The sequence below is a fragment of the Procambarus clarkii genome, chromosome 88 (genome assembly GCF_040958095.1).
Source record: "Procambarus clarkii isolate CNS0578487 chromosome 88, FALCON_Pclarkii_2.0, whole genome shotgun sequence".
NCBI lineage: Eukaryota > Metazoa > Arthropoda > Malacostraca > Decapoda > Cambaridae > Procambarus > Procambarus clarkii.
Window position 1 is genome coordinate 16,987,516 of NC_091237.1, and position 23,747 is coordinate 17,011,262.

The following is a 23,747-nucleotide window of genomic DNA, read 5'->3' on the forward strand; positions in this document are numbered from 1 at the left end:
TGTATAATTCAGTATATATAATAATTTATAAGTTAATACTGTATATCAAATTAACAGGTATATATTATTTCATACTGATAGATATTTGACGACATGATGTATCATTATATGTCAGCAAATTTGAACTGTAATGTCAAAGAGGAGGAATGAAAATTTCTGAGGAATAAGAAAACTCTGTGAAGGTACCAAATTTCCATGAAGCAAATTATGTGATACAGTACCTATTAAGAAGTTACTTGGGAAGGGTAGATTGGACAGACCAGAACATGAGAGGTGGTGGGCTGTCTCTGGGACGTGATGGGAGTCAAGAGGTTGGTGACATGACAGTGGACTGGGATGTGAATTCAACTTATAATTCTATTACAATAATTGTAATGTCCAGGAACAAAGTTACAGTACTGTATAAATTGATTAGGTCATATAACAATGATCCAAAATGGATGACCAAGGGACTGAAAAAACTTTATTTGGAATAAAAAAAGCTCTATATAATATAACAAATGAGAAAGGATATTTAAAACAACAATTAAACTATTAAAAACAGTTAAAGAAAAGAAACAAGAAAAGCAAAAAGAAATTATGAGGTATGTGCAGCAGATAGGCAAAAATATACCCCAAAGAATTTTTCCAGATATACCAAAGACTAGATAGAAGACTGGTCCTTTGACAAATGAGTTAGGTCATGTAACTGATAATGACAAAGAAATAGGTAGCATTCTAAATAAGTACATTATTTATGTATTTACTAGAGAAGAACTTGACATTTTACCCACACCTAAACAAATTATGTATGGAAGGTGGTGAAGAAGGCAAGTAGAATTGTTTATGCATTACCATGGATAAAGTTGTTAAACAGTTTGAAAAATTAAAGTCAAACAAATCTTCAGAACCAAAGTCTTTGACAAGATTCTAAATGAATGTAAAGAAGAGATGAGATGCAGTCCCTCATGACGCAGTGGTAAGACACTCGCCCAGCGCTTTGGCCTTGGGTTCGTATCCTGTCTGTGCAGGATTGACTGGGCGCCAATCCTTAACTGTAACCTCTGTTCACCCAGCAGTGAATGGTTATCTAGTTAAACAATTTGGTGGCTCGTTTTCCTGGGAAACTTAGGATAAAGGACCTGCCTGAAATGCTATGTGTGCTAGTGGCTTTACTAGAATGTAAAAATTCTTGCATATATAAATAAATAAAAGATCTAAGTGATCCCATAACATTAATATTTAATAAATCATTAATCAAGTAACACGGAAAGCAAATTAGGGAGAGTTGCAAATGCTGTGCCCATCTTTAACTGAAGATTCAGGTTACCAGAATTCAAATTAGGCAAGATTGAGGTATTAAGTCACCTGGGTTAAATATGATGGCAGAAAAAATGTTTTGTAAATCATATTATTCCGACCTGTAGTGAAAGGGTTAATATGGAAGAAAAGGCTAAATTTATAGTAGCAAACATAATCATGGCTGGAGTGTTAAGATGCTGGCAGACTTTTTTTTTTCTTTCCTTTTTTGCAGGTATATTCCTGCATGGGCCCTTAGGCTTCTGACTGGCCCATTTGGTGCTAGCAATTGCACCTTTTCAGGTAAAAAAATGAAAGTGAATTATGATGTCCAAGATTGTAAGAGAGAAATTATCACGAGCTCAAAATTTGGTGAGGGGTCAGGCAGTTTACAAATACTGTACAGTCTTGTAGGTACCATACTAGTTATATACAGGTTGATTTTCAGTGAGGGAAGTAAAAATTAAATTGGTGTTTTTTCTTGCACAGGCAGAGTGGCACTTTTGATGACAGCTACACCCCAAGAGTTAATATTGTAATGAGACCAGTATAAATTACAGTTGTCTTTAAAATTGAGATTCTACTGTATAATGCATTGTCAGATGTAGCCATAAAGGTGTGTTCATGTAGTGTATAGACAAGAAAAAGAATGATGCTGCAAAAATCACATGACATTGGCTTTTTTAAAATGACAACATAGAATTTAATTACAGAAAAACAATTAATCTGTGCATGAAAGTATTCAACAAAGCAAACACAGATTTATTGATCATATTATGGTTTTATGGTAGAATTTAATACTGTACTGGCAGCTTGGGAGCAGTGTTCAGTGGACTATTTATTTTTTGCTTTTAATTTGAAATGAATTTGCTCATTCATATCTAAGTACTGTAGTTTAAATTAAAACTTGTTTTACAAATTAACAGCCTGGAAAGCAATTAAGGGAATTAGTGCATTGGTGGATATATTGTTCTTATTACTGTGTGGTTAATCACACACTTTGTGATTTGAAGCTGCAGGGTGAAAATTTTTGTATGCTGATCTGATGGGGAAACTAATGAACAGTAAAGCTTCAGTGATTCCTCACTGACTTGCTGATGAAAACCAATATTTTAGTAAGTACGGTACTGACACTTGCTTGCCCAGAAACACTACAAAAAGTTAATATTGTTTACAGGTGGAGCTGAACAGTGAGAGTCAAGGAAGCAGTTCACAAGGACCTATGGCAGCAGTAAAATTTCCAACCAATGTGAGGAAGTTACAACAGTTTCCTTCTCAAAATAGAGCTACTAATGGAGAGACAACTTCAGGCCAAAGCTTGGCCCTCATTCGAGAAAAGCCATATTCTTGTAATTTATGTTCATTTCGTACTGCCTATCAAAAAAATTTAACGGCTCATCAACGTACACACACTGGAGAAAAACCATTTTCCTGTCCATATTGTCTTGCACAATTTGCAAGAAAATCTCATCTTAAGCAGCACCTAAGAACTCATACTGGTGAGAAGCCATATGCCTGTCAGTACTGTTCATATCGAGGAAGTCAGATGAGTCATTTGAAAAGGCATCTTGAAACACACACTGGATAAAATGGGATAGTTGAATGCTGTACACTATTTATAATAGAGTATTTATACACTGAAACATTTTTCTGGATAAGAAAATAGTACAATATGTCTATTTTTTATATTTTGGCCCAGTAATATTTTAATGACAATTTAGAAAGTGAGAGAATGCAAGTGCAATCAATTTAGTCTTATGCTTGTTATTTATGAGACGCAAATTATTTATGTGTTATATTAGAATGTAAACAGAAAGAGTGACAGGCGTTTTGTGAATTCTGTTCAGTTAATGTACAGAATGCTGCTCAGCACTGTTGTGTTAAAGAGCTGTTATGTATATATTTTTACATGCATTTTAATTGAAGTTCTTGTTGTGTCTTATTTTCTATATTATTTTACATTCAAACTTACACAAAGAAAATTAATTTCTACTCAAAATAAAGTTAAGATATTGAAATTATGAGTTTTACTTATTCAAGTGAAATATTATATTAATCTTAAAGTATGAATCTGTGGCATTACTGTTGTCAAATAGTGCCAAATATCTAAATAGAATATATCTTAAAATACAGTAATATGTGTTTTCAACTTTTTTAATATATCCAGATACAATATTTATCATTCTTCTTTGAGTTTAATACAATAAATTTCTTGTAGTATTTATAAAATGACAATAAACAATTTCTTGTTCATTCATCCAGTGAGACATGGGCTCTATTATTATTATATTATCGTAAGCTATGCATATATAAACCGTCAAATTGTGGAATAAATAATTTGTAACATAAAATGTTAAACATTAGCATCCAATTCACACATAAGGATCTTCTTCATAAGTTATTAGACCTCAACTTAGATGTATTATGCTTTACTTTATCATCAAAGTTATCAGAAATAATGGCCACATTTAGTATGTGAGTAAATAATTATCAAAAGAAGGCACCAAACTTGAGAGACTATGTAGCACATAGTATGTGAGTGACTTAAATACAGGCCACTTTTCCACAAAGTACAAATTATACCATTAGTTAGTTTAATGTGGTCAACTATTGGTTTTATACAAGCCAATGCAAGTCATCAGGTTCCAACACTGTCATGGCTTTTCCAAACTTGGTCATTAATAAAAAGCTTGAAATACAATGCTACAAAATGTTTAAACCATTTCTTTCCAAGGAATTCAATTGTTCGTAAAACAACCAATTACAAATTTTCTCATTTACTTTTTTTTTTTTTTACCAGAATAATTTTTGTTTCTGTTTTGCATTAATACCTTAAAATTATACAGAACAACATATAAAATATGTTACGTGAACATACAGAACAACAAATAAAATATGGCAGTGATGAGGCCACAAGGCCCTCATCAAGGCCCTTGTGGATTTGTAACATAAAATTTTGTAGTACAGTGGAACCTCGGTTCTCGAATGCCACTCTTCAAATTTTTCGGTACTCGAGCTCAATTTCTTTTAAATTCTCAACTCGGTGCTCGAGGTTTACCTCAGTGCTCGTAATTTGTTTATACACGTACGGGTCTATCGAGCGCATGGTGCGGTGAGGCGTGCCTCGGTTTACTGGTGTCTCCCACCTAGTGACAACCTTTCTTGAATTCTTTGTAAAGAATTCCATTCTTTTTCCTGCCTTTTTTTTTTTGTTTCTGAACACTAAAGCTCTTACTATATATTATGCCATGGGTCCCAAGAAAGTCAGTGGTAAAGTTCAACCTAAGAGAACAACTGTGAGGATGACCATAGAGCAAAAGCAAGAGATCATTCGTAAACATGAAAATGGTATGGGGGCTGTTGAACTAGCTAGACAGTACAATAAAAATATGTCAACAATATGCTCTGTAATTGCTTGAGAAAAAAGGAAATTATGAGTGTTAAAGTGGCAAAAGGCATAACAGCAGTTACAAAACAAAGAACACCAACACTTGATGTTGAAATCTTATTAATTTGGATAAACAACAAGCAGTTTGCAGGTGATAGCATTTCAGAGGCCATCATTTGTGAAAAAGCAAGGCTATTGAATGAAGATCTTATAAAGAAAACCCCCTGGAATGAGTGATGCAGATACGAAAGAGTCTAAGGCAAGTAGGGGATGGTTTGAGAAATTTTCGGAAAATAAGTGGCATTCATAGTGTTGCAAGGCATGGGGGAGGGTGCCAGCTCAGATAAAGAAGTGGCTGAAAGATTTGTTGGTGATTTTAAAGATTTTGTAGATAGTGAGGGATACCTACCACAACAAGTGATTAATTGTGACAAGACAGGGCTATTCTGGAAAAAATTGCCAAAGGGTAATTGCTCCTGGGTAATACATTACCCAGGAGAAGCCATTGCCTGGACACAAACCTATGAAAGATAGGCTAACTCTTGTGCTGTGTGGTAATGCAAGTAGCGATATGAAAATTAAACCCTTTCTTGTGTATCATTTCGAAAATCCAAGGATTTTCAAAAAATATAATGTGCAGAAAAACAAACTAAGTGTGATGTGGAGGGCTAATAGTAAGGCATGGGTGACAAGGCAATTTTTTACCGATTGTGTGAATAAAGTGGTTTGCCCTGCCATCAAAATATATCTGCAGGAGATAAGTTTGCCACTCAAGGCCGTGCTTCTCCTCAACAATGCTCCTGCTCATCCTCCAGACTTGGAGGATTCATTGTTGGAGGAATTTAGTTTTGTTACAATAAAGTTCTTTCCTCCCAACACCACTCCTCTAATTTAGCCTATGGACCAGAAAATCATTTCCAATTTTAAGACATTTTATGGCAGGACACTTTTCCGGAAATGTGTCCAAGTGACTGATGCCACAAACTTCACCCTCAAAGAGTTCTGGAAAAACTATTTTCACATTCTGAGTGCTTTAAACCTTATAGACAAAGCCTAGCAAGAATTGACTCTAAGAACCATGATCTCTGGCAGGAGAAAATTGTGGCCTGAATGTGTTCCAGAATGAGACTTTGAGGGGGTTGAGCCTGAACCTGCAGTGCCAATTGTTAAGGAAATTGTTTCTCTGGGCCAGAAATTGGGCTTGGAGATGGATAGTGCTGATGTGGAGGAGTTGGTGGAGGATTACAGTGAAGAACTGACCACAGACAAGCTTCTAGCTCTATAGAAGGAGCAGCAAGAGGCAGCTGAGGAAATTTCTTCAAGGGAGTAGGAGGCAGTAGAGGATGTCCCTTCCTCAACAATTAAGAAGTGGTGTACACTATGGGAAGAACTGCAAAGTTTTGTTGAAAAGTGTCACCCAGATAAAGCTGTAATATGCCATTGTGCTAACCTTTTTAATGACAATGTGATGTCTCACTTCAGACAAGTGTTACAACGTAGGGATAAACGTGTTGCTAGACAGGTTTTTAGCAAGAAAAACAAGCAGAGAGCCACAACTAGGTCCTAATGGTATGCCTGCAAAACATAAGAGAGAGAGAGTACCCCAAAGAAGTCATCACTACCTGATGCTATAATGGAAGGGGACTCCCCTTCCAAATACTAACACCTCTCCTCCTTCCCCCCAACCCCCCTCACTGTCTTCCATATGCCAACAAGAGTCCTCAATCAAGGTAAGATGTACTTATTGTAGTACAAAATAGTAGTACAGTACTAGTATGTATAAAATGTATTTTAAGTTAATATTTTTGGGAGTGTGGAAAGGATTAATTCAATATACATTATTTCTTATGGGAAAATTTGTTTCAGTTTTTCAATTTTTGGTTTTCAAATCATCTCTGGGAACGAATTAAATTTGAAAACGAAGGTATGTACCACTGTATATATTATTTACTATTTTATGTAATAAAATTCTTTACCCTATATATTTGAGTACCAGTATTCTAAAGCTTATAATTACTGGATATTTTAATAGCTAATTTTAATATGAAATCCAGACTGTTCTTGATATCTAGGACATTTGCATTTATTTTTTATTCAGGAATATAAATTGCAACTTACACAAGTAAAAATTAACCTTTTTCTTTTTACAATATCTGGCCACATGCATAAGCCTTTTGTTTTCAAATTAGACTGAAAATAAACTATATATTTTTATTAAAAGTAAATGCAAATACTTATTAAAATGAAAATCAGAATATAGACAGCCACATGATTTCCAAACACCACTTACTTGATATGCCTGCTTATCATTATGGCAAATATATAAATAAATAAAGTTAAAAATAAAGTGGTGAGAGTGAACAGTCTGAATAATGTGAGATAAAGCAGTAAAAGTGAATGGGGGGTGAGGCATCATACCATTTGTTTTGGTTTGTGGTGCGGTATTGGAGCTTTCATTCTCTGGATTTTTTTAAATATATCTGCAAAAGTTATGAACATTTGTGCACCATTTTGGCTACAAGAGCAGGAAATTTGTCGATAATTGCTTTTACAAGAGAAAGTGTTCATTGATGACTTTATGAAGTAAGTTGAGCTAATAAAGATGGTCAAGAGTGGGATCTTGAGAAGTGTTGTTTGTGCTGAGTACCAAGTGAGCAGTACTATGCTTTCTGACATTATTACGGCTAAAACTACTATCTTACACATGTACAGTGATCTGCCACTTTAAGTAACCTTATGTGACATTTTTTTCATATCAGCTAGACCTAATGCAAGGGCTCGTGTATTGACTATGTGGTTTTCCTTCTGTGTGAGTGCAGTCTGACCTGTTATACAAGTATCATTATTTGAAAGGTGAAGCCATGTTATTCGGAATAAGTAGTATGGGCACATTAGATAAGGGGTAGAAGGAACTTATTTATCGTGGGTAAGAAGGCAGAGTTATTAGAGAAACTTGTTCATGGCTGGAAAGGAAAGCAGCTGGCAAAGAGTATACAAATTATACTAGTGCTGTTTCTGACATAAAAAACAATGGAAGTAGGTCATGGAGTTTATGAGCAGAAGTGAGAGCAGTAGTGGTAAAAGTAGTGACAAAAACATTCAAAGCATGAGGATTTAGATAATGCTGTCTAGCAGTGGTTTACACAACACTGTAGCAGAAAAGCGGCTGTTGGTGGTGCACAGAGTTAGTGTGTAGCTGAAAGAATGGCATGACCCGTAAGTATTGAGAACTTCAAGGCCGATTCAGGGTGATGCAAAAGTTTAACAAAAGGCATGACATCATTATATGCATTTAACTGCTTCTGAATTACCAAGACCCACCCGGTTCTGCAAAAAGTTAAGGCAGAACCGGGTGGGTCCGTTTAATGTTTAATATTTTTGGTGCAAATTAATTATTGATATCCAGCACAAAAGCTTTGTTTAGAAATCGTTGACATATGCATGAACCTGCATTGTATCATCTGCAATAAGAAAAATCCAGATTAGGTCCATTACAATATGATCTAGGTTTTTGAAGGTACATTATATAAAATATAATTCTTTTTCATTATATAAATGATTCATCAGATCATTTCCATCAGCACCATAATTTTTAGTGTATCCATTGTTTTGTAATTTTTGAATATGCTATTAAAATGTTTGTCTTGAACTCCTGTAAAGCAAGAATCTTGTTAAACTTTAATCATTTCTTGGTAAAGTTTCTGATATGCAGGATTTGCATTAATTGATTTGTAATGCTGCAACGCTTGAATAGCAGGGAAAATTATGGTTTGTTTAGTGTAGGAGTAGTTTGAAGAAGTCATTCTTTAATCAACCACGAAAGGATACAGCATTTGCATAGAAATTACATAATATCACATTTTATAACTTGAAAGACAGTTAAAGGAAGTATTAAATTGACATGCATATTCAGTATCTTACTCATATAATGATACTTCAATACATGATTGTGAATAAGGGTAACTCATTCACTTACAAAATGTTGTTGGGAAAACAAAGTTTTCAGTTACTGGTATTGTGAAGCTAACAAAGAAGACATCTTATACTGTATTGTATATTAAGACCTGGCTTTGCAAGAGCACTACAAAATGTTGATATTGTTTACAGGTACAGTTGAAGAGTGAAGGTCAGTGTAGCAGTGCACGAGATCCTGCAGGAACAGTGAAAGTCCCAACAAGTGTGAGGAAGTTATACCAGTTTCCTCCTCAAAACACAACTACTAATATTAATACAGCTTCATTGGAAAATCTAGATCTCATTCGGGAAAAGCCTTATTCTTGTTCAATATGTTCATTTCGTACTGCATATCAGAGCAATCTCACCGCTCACCAGCGTACCCACACTGGAGAACGGCCATTTTTATGCCCATATTGTCCCTCTCAGTTTGCTAGAAAGTCTCACCTCAAGCAGCACCTCAGTACACATACAGGTGAGAAGCCTTATTCTTGCCAGTACTGTTCATATTGCTCAAGTCGTATGAGCTATCTGAAGAGACATCTTGAAACTCATACAAGGTAAAACTTATATAAATCAATGTTTTTATTGATACATCATTTATAAGATCTTAATAACTCATAAGCTGAAATGTTATGATGTACCATGCAATAAATTTAAGTTATATTCTGTATGATTTTATTTTAACCAGATAATTTTGTGAAACAAAACATGTAAACAAGGAAATAATACAATACTGCATTGGGAATGATAGATGTGTATATATGTAAAATTTACAAATAAGTGGGAATAAATGTAAATGTTGTTCGGTTATACAGTATACTGTATACTCATATATAATATATTCAGTAATTCAGTGAGATGGTTTATTTAACTCTGTCATTGAAAGGGTTTGATTACCATTGAAAAGTCAATGATTACATGGAAATAAATTTATGAACTTCACCACCAATACCACACAGTTATAACAAAATTCATTAAGAAATAATGTTTTAAGAAACTAGATAAGCAAATGCTTGAATGTTTTTTACATAACAAATGATTTGCTATATTTCTGAAATATCAGTGTACACTATAGCTCCTGGAAAATAAATTGTTCATCCATTTTGACATAATCTGAGCATGAAATTATATTAAAAAAATAGTCAAGGAGGTTTTTATGAAGCTACACTATTGTTCACTATTTAAATATCATTATACTGGTGTTATATTGTTATTATTCTGGCATAGGACTGTGATGTCCTAACCACCCACCACTCAGTATAGCACTCCAAACAACTATGGTTCTAAAATGCATCTATAAAAACTCTTTAGTAAGAAAAGAGGATCATTCACAACCCATGGGTGCCCTGTCCCTGCCACGACCACTACACACACTTGCCAGCTGGTAAATAAGAGAAGAGATCAAACTGGGCATCATACCATCTCCCACACTAAATGCCTCTCAGTCCCATTATAGCGGGTATGGTGTAATGATAATATGATTACAGTATAGTATTGTTTTTCCAAATACTTGTATTTTTGTATTATCAATATTACAAATAAATGCAGTGCAGTATCACATAACATTAATACATTCTTATTACTATAACAATATGGTGATCTGACCCTCCATGCAGTCACTTGCCTAATCTAACCTGACTCAGTGATGCATAAAATGTTTATATTCTTTCCACATTTTTAAGGATATTTATTGCTTTATAACTGTGATTCAAGTGTCAAAATGTTCAAAAGTGATTGTTCTAGAGCAGCATTTCTCAACTGGGATTCCACAAGACAGTGATAAATAGGCTAATGCTAATCATATGCAAAAGCATGAGGCATTTATGTGTTTAACTTAATATTTATAATACACATTTGTTTAATTTTTTATTATACAAGCTTCAAAAATAGCATTGTCTTGACCCACATATTTTTTCATATTGGTTTGATTTGTCTTATGTTTTTTCAACATTGTCAATGTTAATTTTTGTGTTTGCAGATATGGTTGACTTTTTGGTGATCAATAAATATATATTTTTGAGATTAATAAATATATATAGTATATACTGTACAGTAATAATTTTTATTCAGGGGCTCCTTGAGACATTAAAATTATTTTGAGGGTTCCACAAGGGTAAAAAGGGTGAGAAATGTTCTAGATTATGGATGCCACCCAAAAATATTTTATGTACAATATAACTTATTTCAATGTGTGGTATCACTGCATACACCAAAGTTAATAAACATATAAACATTCCTTATTTTTTGCATTAGAAAAAAGGAATTATCTTTTGTGAAAATGTGCACACATAATTTTTTGGTCATTGTTCAAAAATAAATTTAAAATTCAGTATATATTTTCTTCAGCTAATTTGTATACTGACCAGAAATTTGTATTTGCAAAGTTCTTTATTGCATTATAACTTTGATTTCTTTGAAGGATCCCCCTCAATAGCTTCCTGAGCTTAAGCACTGGTATTGCCAAACCTTAGGAAACTGCACCAGACCTCTGAGACCTATCCTTGCCAAACACTTCTTTGACAGGAAAAGGCCAGAGAGATTGGAAGGTTGATACAGGATGGTCGTTGGTTGCCCTTTGACCTTTTTTTTTGGGAGTTTAGGTTTTGGTCATGAGAGTTTGTTGCTCTTTGCAGATGCATTCCCTCATCCCCATCCCAGTACAAGCTGGACACTTCTTCAGCTTCCTAGAGGGGGGGCATTTCTGGTCCCAGGTTCATGGCCTGGATAAACCCCAAACCCTGCACAAATTTCTGTTGTCTTTTTCAAGTGGGACTTGCTTCGATTCCTAATGTGAAACCAGGTCCTGAAGTAGTAGTAATATCTGAAGTAGAGCTGTCCATCTTTGAATCTAACTTCTCTTCCACTTCCTGGCAGTGGTATGAGGGCCTTGCTTCATCCTGGCTGGCAGACACTTAATTTTATTTTGGACAATTGTAGCCCTACTGTTGTATCCAGGCACTTGCAGGAAAGGAAGATACCCCAGTTATCAAGTCGTTCTTAAGGGAAAGGGCCTTCCTTCATGGCTGTCATCAATGCCCTGTTTACTTCTGCCCAAAGAAACTATGTTGGAGCTTAGCAGCTCAGCAGGTTGCCCAGTTGACAGTGGATTACTAGGATTAGACCTGTTCGATGGATGCCCTTTGATCTTGTACAATGGGAGAGGTCTTCTCCAAGAAGTTTTGGATGGATTTTAATCCCCATTTTGAGCTACATTTGTCTGCCTTGTTGCCTGCTACTATTTCTAGGTTGTTCACTCATCTTCAGCAGGATACAATTTTAGACTTCTATGCAGCTTGACGTGCTTGCTGGCTTGATATTTTTTATTATTACTCAAGTGCCAGGATCGGCAGAAGCCATGCCACGCCCACAAGAAAAGAAGAGGGTTGTCTGGAAGCCAACAAGGCAGAAGCAAACCCAAACTCAAAGGAGAGTGGTTCATAAGGGAATCAAGATCCTGATTCCTGAGGAGGATCTGAAAGATATCTGCCCACGCTGAAGGGGACATAAGGTGGGATGACGGAAACCTCTAGAAATAAGATGTTTCTGTGGAACTTAACAGTACAAGGAAGCACACCCAGGGACCCTAATCAGGTTCCTCCCCAGCCCCAGAGATTAACCATGATGACCCCAGAGCAGAGCTGTGTTTAACGCTCAATGCAAAGACAGGAAAATTGTATCCTATAGAGAGGAATCAGAGCTAGGCAAATCTCCCCTGTGAAGAAGAAAGCTCCGAATCCCTGGCTGAAAGGGACAGGTTCCAACATTGAGGTAGCTGAGGCAGACTCCAGAGGCAGCCAAGTTACACCCAAAGCTAAGCCCAGCTCAGACTTCGAAACCCTCAGGTATTTTGGAGCCTGAACAAGGGGGAATAGAACAGACACTGGGTGAGCCAAACTACCAGGAAAAAGAGGATATGGGCAAACTTGCAAGTGGAATTCACCAATCCCTCCAACTCCAGGTCCCTAAACACCATAGGGGCTGACTACAGGGCATGCACTTGAACACTGAACCACAAACCATGAACGCGAGCAAAATTAACCCACAAAGCAATAGCTGCATGATAAGCCTCCTCTCATGATAAAATATAGACCCAACAAATGTTGCAGGCATCAGGGTCATAGGTGTCACTGACCCAACAGGCAGCATGGTGGAGACAGAATTATTATTGTAAAGTGTATCCATCATATCCAAAGTTTCTGGGAAAAGAAATTTTTCAACAAATGTGTAGAGGAGTTTCTCTTCAGAACTGATCTGCAGCAAAATATGATGGCAGTTTTGTTTTACTGTATCATTAAAAGTGGTAAATTTAATAAAAACCTGTGTTAATAAATTTCATTCACTGATCCTCTTTTGTAAATATTCACGTGGTTTGTTGATGAGTTCTACATGTTTTGTTTTTAAGTACCTTTGTAGTTTTGAATATTTCAAATTTTCATCTGCAAGAATTTCATTACAGGTATTAACAACACACCGTTGCTTGGGATTGTTTTCACATATGATAAAACTATACTGTATTTAAAAAAAACATCATAATACTGCTCTGTCCATGATCTAGTTTCCCTTTGACAGGGGTTTCGTAAGAAGTTAACATGGCACCTGCTTCTTTCCAGTTACAAATATTTAATGTTGTAGGCTTGCCTGATCATGACTGCTGGTAGTCAGTGACTTCAATCTGAATTCCATAGACTGGGAGGCCTATGAAGTTAGAACAGAGGAGTTTTGGACCTGTAGATTAATAAACCTCATCCTGGAGACATTCATGTATCAACACGTTAAACAAGCTATGAGGATGAGGGAAGGGCATGTTTCTTCCATGCTGGATTTCGTATTCACCAGGAGAGAGGAAGAGATATTTGATATTCAGTTTCTTTCCCCCTGGGGCAAAACTGATCACGTCCTGTTTGGGAATAAAGTATGCAATGCATTATAATCTAGAAGAAAATGAGATAGTTGAAGCAGTTGAAAATCTTTATTTCAGGAGAGGACACTATGGGGAACTTAGAAAGTTCTTTAATAAATTTGATTGGAAAGACTTGTTGTTAGGCAAGAAAGTACTTGCTGTTAGGCAAGGAAATACTTGCTGTTAGGCAAGGAAGTAAATGAGATATATGTCAAGTTTTGTGAATACGACCTTTCGAAGATCATTGTTAATTTAATCCAGATATTGTAATAAACGAAGTTTTCTATGTCATCATAAAGACAGAAATATAGGCTGCATGTTAATACTTTGGCATAAATATAACTGAAGTGAAAGTGAAGATATATGCCTTTTTATAGTTACTTGAAGGCTCGCTCAGGGATTGTGAAAGCCTGCACACAAGCCAATCAATTTTATAATTAATTTACATATATGCAATGTAACGTCAAAGGTTTTTATGTCAGAATAAAGACAGATGTAGATGATAATGTAACTACATTTCAAGGGAAATATATCTTAAATGAAAGCAAAGCTATGGTTAAATAAATAGCCAATAACCACACCATCGCCGGTGTCAGGACACATGAACAGTGGCATTAGGTGAAAGGATATGTACCCAACCATTTCTGTCCGGATTCTTGATTATGCATCCAGAACGAACTGTACTACTGGGACCCCCCCCCTCCCCCCCCCCCTCTCTCTCTCTCTCTCTCTCTCTCTCTCTCTCTATATATATATATATATATATATATATATATATATATATATATATATATATATATATATATATACATATATATATATATATATATATATATATATATTTTTTTTTTTTTTTTGTAACCTTGAAACCTAGAAATACTAATACCATACCATGTTTATTCAAAAGAATATGTGTACAAAGAACATAGTAATGTACAAATTGTAAGTACATGAGGTACATAATCCATGATGCCACTATTAGCAAAGCGTTTCTGGTAATGGCATCCAAAAGCCAAATTTTCTATCAACCATTGTATGAGAGAGAGAGGCGGGGAATGGCATTCTTAATTGAATTTTATGTCTCATTGCTTTGTTACTTGCATTTATCTGAGTTTCTTTGACGATAAATGAGAGAGAGAGAGAGAGAGAGAGAGAGAGAGAGAGAGAGAGAGAGAGAGAGAAAACACCTGTCATTCGTCCAGCTATTCTGCACACTTGTGCTCATTTGACGGAAGTGACATGGTAATCTCACCTGAAAGTTAGATAGTTCTTTCGATAATAGATTTTGTATTGTGCACAATTGACCAACTACATGCAAAGGCGCAAATATACTGAGCTTTGTTATTCGTTTAGCTACGTAATTACAGCATTGTTAAAATGGTTAAAGTTTGTTAGCATACATTAAATCTATACTACTTATTAGAGCTCAATAGGCATGCATGTCGAGTTAGCTCATCCATTGGGCTACCTTGACACAAAGTGAAAGGGACAATTACGGAAAAATAGTGTGCAGAATACAGGGCCAACCTCTCGGCCCCCTAGGAACGATGTCAGGAGTTTAATTATCTTCAACACAAATGTCAGAAGCCTATAGTTAATAAAAGCTGACGTACAGGAGTTGCGCCTCCAACTGTGGATAGACATTATACTATATATATATATATATATATATATATATATATATATATATATATATATATATATATATATATTGGTGTATACTGGCAGCAGGTTTTCTTTCAAACATGTTTCATTGAATATGACCGCATATTCTGTATTTATTATTTTCTGGTTTAGGGCTTCTATCCCTCTAACTATTTTCTTAGCATCTGGGCTTAATTGGAATAGGAGTTCTCCAAAACTCATTTTCGTACTTTTAAGGTGAAGAAAAGAAGTGATTTACTATAGAGTGTATTACACTTATTTGTATAATTTGCACGACGTTTCGAACCTCCATGGTTCATTCTCAAGTGAACAGATCTTACAATACTAGTTGATTTTATACCCGCATTAGGTCAGGTGATAATACAATGAAGGTGAAAAACATGGGGGGATACATAAGGGATAAACATAGGGGCTGCAGAAGGCTTATTGGCCCATACGAGGCATCTCCTATCTAAACACAAAGATTAATCCAGTGTAATTGGCCTGTTATGTTGGACATTGTCTTCTGTGTTGGCATCGATATGTTCTTGTCTTGTCCTTACTCTCATGGTGGGTAGAGTAAATAGTTCCGTGATTTGGGTGTTCATGGTAGGTCGCTCTATCCTTATGTGAATTGCCTCAAGAATTTGTAATCTTCTTGAATCTTGGGTTTTGTCTATTATGCAAGTATTCTTGTTCAACATTTCTCTTGTTAGAGTAATGTCATGGGCTTGTCTCATGTGATTCCTAGGGGCACCAGATTGAAGATGGCATGTCAAACGCCTCGTCAGCTTGGTCGACGTCATACCTATGTACTTACATTGAAGGTTACATCCTTCGTGGGGGCAAGTGTACATGTATACAACGCTTGACTGCTGTAGAGGGTTCTCCGTCGGCTTCGGGCTGTTTTTGATAAGGAGTTCGGAAGTCTTCTTGGTTTTGTAGAATATTATCAGGTTTATGTTTTGGTCAGGAGTAGTGCTTTTTACTCCTTTACGGATTATTTCTTTCATTATTCTTTCCTCTTTTATATGTTCACTGTGCATGGTTGATTTGTAATATAATTTTATTGGGGGTGTTGTGGTTTCTGTTCTAGGTTCTGAATTATACCAACGGTCCAAGTGTCTTCTTATAGCAGCGTTTATTTCCGCGTTGCTATATCCGTTGTTCACCAATACCTGAGTTACTCTTTCAAACTCTCTACTCACGTTGCTCCATTCAGAGCAGTGGGTAAGCGCTCGACGAATATAAGCATTGAGAACACTGGCTTTGTATCTTTGGGGGCACTCACTTCTACCGTTCAGGCATAATCCTATGTTGGTGGGCTTGGTATATACGTTGGTGCTTAAAGAGGTTCCTGTTTTTGTTATTAGTACATCCAAGAATGGCAGACTGTTATTTTCACTATTTTCATGTGTAAATCGGAGTACTGACTCTCTCTCTAGGTGTCTTTTTAGGTCAATTAGTTCATCTGAGTCTTTTACTATTACGAATATGTCATCTACATAACGGCAGTATACAGTTGGTTTTTGTCTGCTACTGAAGACCCTATCTTCGATGGTTCCCATATAAAAATTAGCAAATAAAACTCCTAAGGGGGAGCCCATTGCTACTCCGTCTATTTGTAAATACATGTCTCCTTGTGGACTGATGAAAGGGGCTTCCTTTGTACATGCTTCGAGAAGACTTTTCAAGTGTGGCTCAGGTATGTCTAATTTGGGGGTGCTCTCGTCTCTGTATACTCTGTCCAGTATCATTCCTATGGTTGTGTCGACTGGGACGTTGGTAAAAAGGGATTCAACGTCCAGGGAAGCGATGATTCCATCGGGCTGGGTAGATTTGATCAATTCTAGGAAATCTGCTGATGATTGTAGACTAAACTTACTTGGAGTGTATGGAGTTAGGAGTTCATTGAGTTTCTTTGCCAGGTGATAAGTTGGGGTTGGTATTTGGCTGATTATAGGGCGTAGTGGGTTACCTGGTTTATGCGTCTTAACATTGCCGTAGGCATATCCTAAGCCATAGTCGCCTTGAAGTTTATTGAAATGCACACTACCTTTCTTTGCGTTGATTGCTGTAATTGTTTTGTTTACTTTCCGCTTAAGGTCTTCTACGGGGTTCCTCGTGATTCGTTGAAATTTGGAGTCGTCACTTAGGATGTCGCTAATTTTGTTCATGTATTCATGGGTAGGAATCAATACATATGCTGCTGTTTTGTCGGCTTTTCTTATTGTTACGTCTTTCAGATTTTTTAGTTGTTTCGCTGCTTCTTTGAGTCGTGGGGTTAAGATTGTAGATGAATATGTTCCTCGTTTTTTCCCTGCTTCTGCAAGTAGTTCAGCTTGAAGTGTGTCAGTGGTGATCAACAGTGAACTATTTAACCTGAAACAACAACATAAAACTCTTGTAGAAACAAAGACACTCCGTAAGTTAACATCCCTAAACGGTGGACAGCTAAAAATCCCTCGTCCTAAAGATGGCTACTTTAACCTGACTTCTTATGATCTTACCCAGGACCAACGAGACCTCTTAAATCTTGGTCTAAATTGTCAATTCTTATCTAAACCAAAGATGCATCAAAAACGCCTGGAAATCGAAATGCTTCTGGACGATATCCATAAGCTAGAAGACAACAAAAAAGTCATCACCACTGACACACTTCAAGCTGAACTACTTGCAGAAGCAGGGAAAAAACGAGGAACATATTCATCTACAATCTTAACCCCACGACTCAAAGAAGCAGCGAAACAACTAAAAAATCTGAAAGACGTAACAATAAGAAAAGCCGACAAAACAGCAGCATATGTATTGATTCCTACCCATGAATACATGAACAAAATTAGCGACATCCTAAGTGACGACTCCAAATTTCAACGAATCACGAGGAACCCCGTAGAAGACCTTAAGCGGAAAGTAAACAAAACAATTACAGCAATCAACGCAAAGAAAGGTAGTGTGCATTTCAATAAACTTCAAGGCGACTATGGCTTAGGATATGCCTACGGCAATGTTAAGACGCATAAACCAGGTAACCCACTACGCCCTATAATCAGCCAAATACCAACCCCAACTTATCACCTGGCAAAGAAACTCAATGAACTCCTAACTCCATACACTCCAAGTAAGTTTAGTCTACAATCATCAGCAGATTTCCTAGAATTGATCAAATCTACCCAGCCCGATGGAATCATCGCTTCCCTGGACGTTGAATCCCTTTTTACCAACGTCCCAGTCGACACAACCATAGGAATGATACTGGACAGAGTATACAGAGACGAGAGCACCCCCAAATTAGACATACCTGAGCCACACTTGAAAAGTCTTCTCGAAGCATGTACAAAGGAAGCCCCTTTCATCAGTCCACAAGGAGACATGTATTTACAAATAGACGGAGTAGCAATGGGCTCCCCCTTAGGAGTTTTATTTGCTAATTTTTATATGGGAACCATCGAAGATAGGGTCTTCAGTAGCAGACAAAAACCAACTGTATACTGCCGTTATGTAGATGACATATTCGTAATAGTAAAAGACTCAGATGAACTAATTGACCTAAAAAGACACCTAGAGAGAGAGTCAGTACTCCGATTTACACATGAAAATAGTGAAAATAACAGTCTGCCATTCTTGGATGTACTAATAACAAAAACAGGAACCTCTTTAAGCACCAACGTATATACCAAGCCCACCAACATAGGATTATGCCTGAACGGTAGAAGTGAGTGCCCCCAAAGATACAAAGCCAGTGTTCTCAATGCTTATATTCGTCGAGCGCTTACCCACTGCTCTGAATGGAGCAACGTGAGTAGAGAGTTTGAAAGAGTAACTCAGGTATTGGTGAACAACGGATATAGCAACGCGGAAATAAACGCTGCTATAAGAAGACACTTGGACCGTTGGTATAATTCAGAACCTAGAACAGAAACCACAACCCCCAATAAAATTATATTACAAATCAACCATGCACAGTGAACATATAAAAGAGGAAAGAATAATGAAAGAAATAATCCGTAAAGGAGTAAAAAGCACTACTCCTGACCAAAACATAAACCTGATAATATTCTACAAAACCAAGAAGACTTCCGAACTCCTTATCAAAAACAGCCCGAAGCCGACGGAGAACCCTCTACAGCAGTCAAGCGTTGTATACATGTACACTTGCCCCCACGAAGGATGTAACCTTCAATGTAAGTACATAGGTATGACGTCGACCAAGCTGACGAGGCGTTTGACATGCCATCTTCAATCTGGTGCCCCTAGGAATCACATGAGACAAGCCCATGACATTACTCTAACAAGAGAAATGTTGAACAAGAATACTTGCATAATAGACAAAACCCAAGATTCAAGAAGATTACAAATTCTTGAGGCAATTCACATAAGGATAGAGCGACCTACCATGAACACCCAAATCACGGAACTATTTACTCTACCCACCATGAGAGTAAGGACAAGACAAGAACATATCGATGCCAACACAGAAGACAATGTCCAACATAACAGGCCAATTACACTGGATTAATCTTTGTGTTTAGATAGGAGATGCCTCGTATGGGCCAATAAGCCTTCTGCAGCCCCTATGTTTATCCCTTATGTATCCCCCCATGTTTTTCACCTTCATTGTATTATCACCTGACCTAATGCGGGTATAAAATCAACTAGTATTGTAAGATCTGTTCACTTGAGAATGAACCATGGAGGTTCGAAACGTCGTGCAAATTATACAAATAAGTGTAATACACTCTATAGTAAATCACTTCTTTTCTTCACCTTAAAAGTACGAAAATGAGTTTTGGAGAACTCCTATTCCAATTAAGCCCAGATGCTAAGAAAATAGTTAGAGGGATAGAAGCCCTAAACCAGAAAATAATAAATACAGAATATGCGGTCATATTCAATGAAACATATATATATATATATATATATATATATATATATATATATATATATATATATATATATATATATATATATATATATATATATATTATACAGGATTCTTGTCCCCTACAAAACGAGTTAACATTATTTGTTTTATCAACCCATGTAATATTATTTGTTGCAAAACTATTAGATAAGGGGATCTCTAACTATTAGTGGTGAAGGTTAAACTCTTTACGATGTTCATATACGAATTATATGAAATACAGTGCAAGAATTTCTAGAAACAAGAGGAGAAAGCGAAGGAGGAGAGTGCCAACCTCCTAAACTTGCCACTCTTATCGTAGCCCAACACGGCGCTGTCATGATGCCAGTTATAAGAACTTTAACTACATTTTTCCCTCGTAAGTTACAACGTGAATCAAAATTTAGATGTCCAAACCTACATGCATTTAACACCAGCTATCTATTACTATTAAACTTTTGTTATATATGTTTATATTTCGTATGGTACAGAGGTTAAAACCATATTAATGCCACGTACACCCTTGCCGTTGATACATGGCAAGTGAGCGGTGGTGTTGTGTACACACACACCGCTCGACACGAAGCACTGAACCTTTTCAACTCTGAAGCACTGAACCTTTCTAGCTCCGAAGCACTGAACCTTACTTGCTCTGAAGCACTGAACCTTATCAGCTCTAATGTACTGAACCATATCAGCTCTGAACCTTATCAAGTCTGGAGTATTAATGGTAAAAATTATAATAATCAAAACATCCTAGCTTTGGTTTAGTTTATTTATTATGCACCCTATACCCATCCTGTGGGCGGTACAGTTTATTCTGCACCTCTTAGTTCTTATCCTGTGAGTGGTACAGTTTATTCTGCACCTCTTAGTTCTTATCCTGTGAGTGGTCAGTTTATTCTGCACCTCTTAGTTCTTATCCTGTGAGCGGTACAGTTTATTCTGCACAACACATATGCCTCCTATGCCACATATGCGTTTTGCCCGAAACGCATTGCGTAATAGTGGCTTTAGGCATTGTATGTACTAGCTCTATCTATATATCAATCCATTAATGTAACATCACTTGTATGTATATACCTTACCTGAATAAACATCTGAATCTGAATCTGAATCCTGTAGCTGTGAATGGGAGTTTATTCTGCACAACATTTATTTATTTATTTATTTATTTATTTATTTATTTATATAAAAGAAGGTACATTGGGTTTTTGAGAGTACATAGCATTGATGTTTTTACATTCTTGTAAACCACTAACACGCATAGCGTTTCGGACAGGTCTAACAGATAATTACTTGAAATACTTGATGAAGACAGTGTTAAGAGAAAAATGGTTATACGGATGAATGAAAAGTGGCAAAGAGTTGGGGTGGTGTAGGTTTGGAAAGGGTAGAGAAGGTGGCGAATGTAGGGAAGATGGTGAATGTAGGGAAGATGGTGAATGAAGGGAAGTTCGTGAAGGGTAGGGAATATAGTGAAGGGTAAAAGGAAGGTGATGAGGGATAAACAAGGTCGTAAAGGTAGCGAAGGTGATGCAGATTGTGAAGGGTGGGAGAGGTAACGAAGGAGATGGAAGGTCATGAAGGAAAGGAAAGGAGAGGAAATGAAGGGTAAGGAAAGTGGTTGAAGGGTAAGGAAAGTGGTTGAAGGATATGGAATGTGGCGAAGGAAGGGGAAGTTTACAGATGGGGAACCTTGTGGTGTCAAGTAATGATGATAGTTACAGAGGGAAGCAAGGAATACTCAGGATATAGCGCCAACCCATTACTACTATATAGCACTTGGAAGGGGTCAGGGATAGTTACAGAGATGAAGACAGCATTTAATGAAGATGATTATAGTGATGACGATGGTGGTGTGTAGTGTATATGGCTACAGTGTTGCAGGTTGTGTGATAAGGATAATTACAGTGATGATGTCAGTAGTTAACATAGTTACAATGAGGAAGACAATGTGTAGTGAAGACGATTAGAGTAATGAAGATGGTGTGTAGTAGGCTTCTGTCGCCCGAGGAGCGCCGGGCAACCTTCATCTTTAGTAATTAAATACTAGACACGACGGTAGCGAATGCCTCCTTGATATTATGCTCAGTCAGGAAGATGAATACACTGCAGGAAGATAAATACACTCCAGGAAGATGCCATAAATAAGAATCAAGCCACTTCCCAGGAATAATGGGGGAAATATTTAGAGCGAGTACAAGACTCAAAACTAAATAAAGATCCAAAAACAATAATGAAGTAGAGAAATAGAAATAAAATGATGATTTATTACGTAATGGATGAGACACCAAAATTGTAATAGAGCAACAGGTAGTAATTTTTTATAGAATAAACGCAAGGAACGCAATTTGTTATTAATCTTTGTACACGGCAGATAACAGCTGCAGTGCATTTTCAGTAATTAATGTTTAATAACAGCAAAACAAGTTGACATTTAGGAAGTAAGGTTGGTTACCTCCCCATAACTACCACACCTGCCTATAGCCTCTCCCACAGTTCTCACAACTACCACATCTGCCTATAGCCTCTCCCACACTTCTCACCATAACTACGACACCTGCCCATAGCCTCTCCCACAGCTCTCACAATAACTACCACACCTGCCTAGAGATTTTAGGCAGTTCTGAGTTTCTCTTTTAATCTGGTTGAGAGAAATACACCCTTTGATGTGATTAGGAAGGTCATTCAACATTTTGGGACCCTTGATTGTAGAACAATTCTGCTATAGTTAAGTCGCACTCTTGGAATATCAAGTATATAATTGTTTCTAGTGTGGTGTCCATGGGTTCTGTTACAGCCCTCTAGGAAGCAATTCAATTCAGGGTTAGTACTAGACTATAGACGTTTGTAAGTATAGTATAAGAGAGTATAGTTTAGTTCATTTATTATACACCCCATACCCATCCCGTGATCGGTAATGGAAGTGTATCTCTACGGAACCAAATCTGTATAGTAGTATAGTTAATGTGTATAGGTAGTCTACCCTGTCATCTGGACTAACTATACGAATGTGAACCAATCACTTGTTCACAAGTCGTGCACATCAACAAGGTATACAAACTTATTTACCATTTTGCTACCTCCATGTTGCTATGTACTGTTTTCATCCTATAAAATTATTACTGTATTTACAAATATTTATTATTTTCAGAATTGTAATAAAAATGATTTTAGCCCCACTTGGAGTTTCGCTCGTCCTCGAAATATATAATATTTTAATATATTATAATATAAATTAATATATCCATATTATAACAGTGAGCTAACATTGTGGTTAAATACAGATATACTATCATTAGTTCTGATATTGTTTTTGGCAATGTTGGGCATGTAGTGGCCGCAGTATAAGTTATCGCTCATGCTTTTTATAGATATGAGATAGTATACTTAGTTCAAGATCAATGTCCGCTTGCATGAAGTGATGGAGTCTAGACACCCCTGACTTGGGACGCAATATTGTATTAATTTTTTTACACGGCAGATAACAGCTGCAGTACAAGTTCAGTAGTAATTATATATATATATATATATATATATATATATATATATATATATATATATATATATATATATATATATATATATATATATATATATATATATAACTATAATATATAATATTGTCCTGGGGACCATTCAGGCTTGTTCGCATATATATATATATATATTGA

General features: G+C 36.4%; 1 protein-coding gene and 1 long non-coding RNA gene across 5 annotated transcripts in view; one reads left to right on the forward strand and one right to left on the reverse strand.

The window, feature by feature from the left end:
• LOC123745834 (zinc finger and BTB domain-containing protein 7A) overlaps positions 1 to 9,289 on the forward strand; it is a 72,164-nt gene extending 62,875 nt beyond the window's left edge. For 2 of the 3 annotated variants that reach the window (XM_045726881.2, XM_069317598.1), the window contains exon 6: positions 2,456 to 3,296. In XM_045726881.2, coding sequence (XP_045582837.1) covers positions 2,456 to 2,866 — 411 coding nt within the window. In that variant the 3' untranslated portion in view covers positions 2,867 to 3,296. Of the gene's footprint in view, positions 1 to 2,455; positions 3,297 to 8,773 lie in introns of those variants that run through there. The other variant, XM_045726882.2, reaches the window with a different exon arrangement.
• Positions 9,290 to 9,357: 68 nt separating this feature from the next.
• Positions 9,358 to 21,028, reverse strand: LOC138359017 (uncharacterized). Of its 2 annotated transcripts, none has more exons than XR_011225718.1 (2): positions 20,590 to 21,028; positions 9,358 to 13,520 (listed from the first exon to the last, which is right to left on the reverse strand). It is a non-coding gene; the product is annotated as an uncharacterized lncRNA (long non-coding RNA). The 2 variants fall into 2 exon arrangements; XR_011225719.1 differs by having other exon boundaries at positions 20,492 to 21,028.
• Positions 21,029 to 23,747: the final 2,719 nt, after the last annotated feature.